At 46.6% G+C, this 5,846-nt stretch overlaps 2 protein-coding genes across 2 annotated transcripts; one reads left to right on the forward strand and one right to left on the reverse strand.

Annotated features, from left to right (window-relative positions):
• On the reverse strand, nucleotides 1-1,198 carry LOC6653776 (malignant T-cell-amplified sequence 1 homolog). Its single transcript, XM_002076049.4, has 4 exons — nucleotides 1,123-1,198; nucleotides 908-1,060; nucleotides 541-843; nucleotides 1-465 (listed from the first exon to the last, which is right to left on the reverse strand). Exons 1-4 carry the CDS (start codon nucleotides 1,131-1,133, stop codon nucleotides 384-386), a joined length of 549 nt encoding a protein of 182 aa, XP_002076085.3. The 5' UTR covers nucleotides 1,134-1,198; the 3' UTR covers nucleotides 1-383.
• Nucleotides 1,199-1,343: 145 nt separating this feature from the next.
• LOC6653144 (AP-3 complex subunit beta-2) lies at nucleotides 1,344-5,368 on the forward strand. The gene is made up of 2 exons (XM_002075295.4): nucleotides 1,344-3,078; nucleotides 3,143-5,368. The coding sequence occupies exons 1-2, from the start codon at nucleotides 1,611-1,613 to the stop codon at nucleotides 5,116-5,118; spliced, it is 3,444 nt and encodes a 1,147-aa protein (XP_002075331.2). The 5' UTR covers nucleotides 1,344-1,610; the 3' UTR covers nucleotides 5,119-5,368.
• Nucleotides 5,369-5,846: the final 478 nt, after the last annotated feature.

The following is a 5,846-nucleotide window of genomic DNA, read 5'->3' on the forward strand; positions in this document are numbered from 1 at the left end:
TAGAATTCCACAACGAATTTATTTATCACCAGTTCTTAAGCTAAGTATAAACACACACAGCTTTGTTTTTGGGAAAACGTTCTTTCGGAAGGTTTAGTTTAACTGAATCTCTCCACAGGTGGTTTCTCCCGTGCATTGACAAGTGCGCAGGAGTTGATTTTAAATGCCATTGTTTATATTTCGATAGCTTTAAAATAGTTAAACTGACAATTAAAATAAAAAATGTATAAATAAAAAAACGAAAAAATTGGGAATATTATTTTAGTTTAGATAAATTCGCAAATTTGGGACTTTTGCGTATAGAAAATCCATTCTTTGCTCTCATTACTAAATTGTGAAGAAGACTAAGAGAAAGCGAGGTTCTGCAGGCTAAAGAAATCTGTCTACTTGACAGGTTTCGATTTCCATAGGCCGTCGTTGAGAAAATGATAAGTCTCAATGCCGATGCCCTTATTAACTTTCAGACTGCAACGACATAAAGGGAAAAGTACAGATTAGTTGGATAATTGTCGGTCGTGGAGACTGCTAAACGCCACTTACATATCATCTGTGGAGAGGGTAAGCAGTCCAATGGCCAGAGCATGCTCCTTGCCTTCGGCCATAATGGCCACCACTGTATTTTTCTCGGACGGCGTCATGCAAGCACCCGGCGATGTCAAACCTGGGCACATGACATTGGCTCCACTGAGTACAAAGCGAATGGCACCCTTGTCCACCTGCTGCATGGTCACAAAATAGGGAAATTTGTGCAGCAGACGCAGTGTGGGCATCCAAGGGCCGTCGCGATGCCGGAAGAAAACCTGCTCGCCGGCTCCGTTCAGCAGCAGCTCAATGTGGTCATGGCTGGCAACAAAAGACAAGAAAACGGAGATGAGCTTGCATACCAATTAAACGACAGCACACTTACCACTTGGCAATGCGATACGAATCCTTTTTCGGAAGTATCAGATCAATGTGTGTCTCCAGCTTGGGATAGGCATCCAGGAGTTTTGCACGTATGCCCTTTTGTACAGACGATTTGAGCTGCTGTATCGATGAGATACTGTCTTTCTCCTCGAATCTGGTGGCCAGAAATATAAGTTGGTTTGATTTAGCATTAGTCTTACTTTTTTGCCTACATACTTCTTGAACATTTTGCTTCCGTGCTTCCTTGCTAGTGCTGGCCAGAGGTAGAAAATAGAGCTGTCAATTCGGCCGATAGCACCATCGATTTTATCCGGCGCCCAGTATTTGGTGCCACTATTTTCTCGGCGCCCATTATTTGGTGACACTGTTTTTTCGGCGCCCAGTTTTTTTGTCTTCTGGCAACGTCATTGCCGGCGTTTCGCAACACTAAAACCCATGCAGATGGGTGTGGCAACGCCATTTAGTTTTTTAGCCAGATTTTTTGCACTAACAAATCCTCGAACTAAGCTTATATTTTAACTTATACAAGTGCCAGCTAAGCATTAGGCAAAGAAACTAAGCCGTAGCTAAACTTAGCGGTTTCACGGAACTAAAACCAAATAACAAGTTTACGACGACGATACTTTCTCCCAATAGAAACACAAAGAGAACGAGAGATAGATATATATACATACGGTAAGAGAGAGAGTGGGCGAGCGACCGAGATGCAACAGAACGCTGCCAGTAATCCATTCTCAATGGTGGCCGCATATGGGGATCGTCCCCAAATGGGCCTCGACGTTGAGTTCGGCTCTGATCCTGCCAGCGGAGCGGCGTTCTTCCAAAGCGATGGCCGCAAGCATGATGATCTCAAGCAGATGCTTGATAGCAACAAGGATGGGCTCAAACTGGAGGCCATGAAGCGAATCATTGGGATGATAGCCCGCGGCCGAGATGCTAGTGACCTCTTTCCAGCTGTCGTCAAGAATGTTGTGTCGAAGAACATTGAGGTCAAAAAGCTGGTCTATGTGTATTTGGTGCGCTATGCAGAGGAACAGCAAGATTTGGCCCTGCTATCGATATCAACATTCCAGCGAGCCCTGAAGGATCCAAACCAGCTGATTCGTGCCTCGGCGCTGAGAGTGCTGTCTTCCATACGGGTTAATATGATTGTGCCCATTGTGATGTTGGCCATTCGGGACAGTTCGGCGGATCTGAGTGCGTATGTGCGCAAGACTGCTGCCCATGCGATACCCAAGTTGTATTCGTTGGATGCCGAGCAAAAAGATGAACTTGTGATGGTCATTGAGAAGCTGCTGTCTGATAGAACCACCTTGGTGGTGGGCTCTGCTGTGATGGCCTTCGATGAGGTGTGCCCCGAACGAGTGGATCTCATCCATAAAAATTATCGCAAACTGTGCAATCTTCTGGTGGATGTAGATGAATGGGGTCAAGTGATTATTATAAATATGTTGACACGCTATGCTCGCACTCAGTTCGTAAATCCCAATGGTGACGAGGATGCCGATATGGCTGCGGAAGCGGCCTCTCACGGAGGAGCCAACGACGAGCGTTTCTATGATGAGTCGTCACCCGACGAGGCCGACGAGCAACATGACCATGAGGAGGATGACGATGATGAAAAATCGCATGAGTCGGTGCAAAACAATGGCGTTCCATCCAATTCCCCATCGACTAGCTATCACATCGATGTGGATCATCGCCTCCTGCTGCGGCAGACGAAGCCCCTTCTCCAATCCCGCAATGCCAGCGTCGTAATGGCCGTTGCCCAACTGTATCACCATGTGGCTCCTCGGCACGAGGTGCAGCTGATAGCCAAGGCCCTGATTCGGCTGCTGCGCTCCCACAAAGAAGTCCAGAGTGTTGTCCTCAATTGCATTGCCTCGATGTCAACCAAGCGCAAAACCATTTTCGAGCCCCATCTCAAGTCGTTCTTTGTGCGGACCAGTGATCCGACGCATCTGAAGCTTCTCAAATTGAACATACTAACAAATTTGGCATCGGCCTCAAGTATCTCGCTAATCCTGCGTGAATTCCAGACCTACATTTCCAGCAATGATCGTTCCTTTGTGGCTGCCACCATTCAGGCGATTGGACGATGCGCGGCAAGCATCAAAGAGGTCACCGAGACCTGCCTAAGTGGTCTTGTCCATCTCCTATCCAATCATGATGGTATGTATGAATTGTGTTGCCAGTGAACACTGTTTTACTTATTTTACTTTATCCTCTATTGCAGAACATGTGGTGGCCGAGAGTGTGGTGGTTATTAAAAAGCTATTCCAGACCAAGGCTGCAGAGCACTACGAGATTATTACCCAAATGGCCAAGCTGATTGATTTCATCAATGTGCCAGCTGCTCGGGCGGCCATCATTTGGCTAATTGGTGAATACAATGAAAAAGTGCCACTAATAGCACCCGATGTCCTTCGCAAGATGGCCAAATCGTTTGTGGACGAGCAGGACGTGGTTAAGCTGCAGGTGCTGAATCTTGGCGTTAAACTCTACTTGACCAATCCTCAGCAGACTTCGCTGCTCTGCCAATATGTATTTACCTTGGCCCGCTATGACTGTAACTACGATGTCAGGGATCGGGCGCGATTCTTGCGCCAGTTCATCTTTCCATCGAACGGCGGTGGACAGACGATGTTGAGTCAGCATGCCCGGCAGGTGTTCCTGGCCACCAAGCCGGCACCGTTGCCGGAAAGCAAATACCGGGATAGCAACAACTTTCAATTGGGCTCCCTGTCGCATTATCTGAATATGCCGGCAACTGGCTACAAAGAATTGCCCACATTCCCAGCTGTAGCCCCGGATCCGACTGTTCGAAATATACCGGGCTTCATGCAGGAGAAGCTGTCCATCAACAGTGAGAGTCCTCTAAAGGGCGGTGGTGCTGGTGCAGGTGCGACAGGCGCTGGTAGTGGCGAGAACTCCGGGTCTAAACAGCAGCGTAAAAAGGAGAGAAATTTCCTGTCCGACGACGAGGACGATAAATCGTCAGCCTACTCCGAGTCCAGCAGTAGCAGTTCCAGCACGAGCTCCGATTCGAACAGCAGTGACGAGAGCAGCAATGAAGACAATCCTGGCGAGGATGACAAACAGAAGCCAAAACCGAAAGAATCAACGCCAAAACTGATTGACGACGATGACGTTGTCGCAAAGGCGGTTGCAGTTAACAATCAAACCAGAGATGGAGGCGAATCTGGAACATCCGATAGCGAGGAGTCATCCGAATATAGTGGCAGCAGTAGCAGCAGCAACAGCAGCGATGAGCCAGATGAACAGCTGCAAGAAGCAAAGAAACAGACGGAGAAACCAGTGGCCGCCAAGGCAACACCAACAGCTAAAAGCAATCTTGATCTTTTACTTGATCTAGACGATATTCCGCCCATAGGCCCTGTGATGACACCCTCCTTAGGAGGCTTCCTTACGCCAGGCACTCCCGCAGTGACGCAAACCCAGGCCAGTCCAGCGACTGGCGGACTCGAACTAGTGGGACCCTCGTACATTGAATTCAAGCACAAGCAGCTCCTCAATAAAGTCAGTGGGCATGGCCTCCAGCTGGCCTATCGCTTCACCCGCGCCCCACACCTCTACTCTTCCAGCATGTGTTCCATTGAGCTACAATTCCAGAACTGTGGTCCCCACGAGATCACCAACATCCACTTGGGCCAAAGGACACTGCCAGCCGGGATGCAACTGAACGAATTTTCACCTGTGGCCCAACTGCAGCCGCAGCAAATGGCCAGTGGCGTGCTGGGCATTGATTTCAATGACTCCACCCATGCCGTTGACCTCGAACTGGTGTCCAGTGCGGGCAGCTCGCGAGTCCAATTGAAGCCTCCAGTGGGTGAGCTGGTTCGGGCCATCCAAATACCCGAGAGCCATCATCGCGAAGAACGTGCGAAGCTGAGGGGCATGAATGAGCATCAGTGCGAATTGCACGGCCTGAGACGGGATCTAATTGATGTCACTTCACTCAAACAGAAGATCTTCGAGTGTCTCAATGTGGCCCATACGCACAGCTCGGCCACAGGACAGTTGCATTGCTTTGCCGGCCAGACATTAAGTTCCAAGAGTCTCGTCCTGCTCACTCTCCAATGGCAGTCGGATGAGGCCCTCACCCTGCTGGTCAACTGCGAGAAGATGGTTATCGGTTCCATGGTGCTCAATGAATTGCGTAATGCTCTGCAGTTGAGCTTCTCCATGTGAGCAGCATGAGATTGAGTGCGAGATGACGTACATACGTACACATACATACATACATATACATATACAATTTATAACATATATATAATATATAGTTTCAATATCTACTGCTGTGTAATATGGTTTCCTCTCTCTCTCTCACACTCTGTCTCTCTCGCTGGCTCTTTCTCTTTTAAATCTCTCATCAAATCAAATGGAATTTCCTTTGTCAAACAAATTTTAAAATGCATTTGAAGAAATATCTGTTGCTTCTATATCTATATAATATGCCTGTGTGTTTGTGTGTGCGAGTGCAATTCTGTGTCTGTGTGAGTGTGTGTGTGTGTGTCTACTTTATCTATAGAATTTGTAATAATCGTGAGTATATTTGTAAAGTGTTTGATGTTGTAAATCTGTTGCCTTTGTGCTCTATGCGGCCTTCTTCACATAAACAAGAAATGAACAAAAAAAAAAAACAAAAAATAATAAGCAAAAGTCTATATTCATACTACATACATACATACATATATATAAAGTTGGCTCTAAACTAAACCTAAACACAAAAAACAAAACATTGTTAAAAAATGAGAAACCCAGAAATGTTTACTTTAAAATATTTATACATACACATACACTACTACTACTACACACATACAAACATACATACATACATAAATGTTAATGCCTAAATATTCTTGCAGTAAAATAATCTTTAACCAAGTTAAAATGAATTAATTAATATGAAACTGAAG

This window comes from Drosophila willistoni (assembly GCF_018902025.1).
Source record: "Drosophila willistoni isolate 14030-0811.24 chromosome XL unlocalized genomic scaffold, UCI_dwil_1.1 Seg142, whole genome shotgun sequence".
NCBI lineage: Eukaryota > Metazoa > Arthropoda > Insecta > Diptera > Drosophilidae > Drosophila > Drosophila willistoni.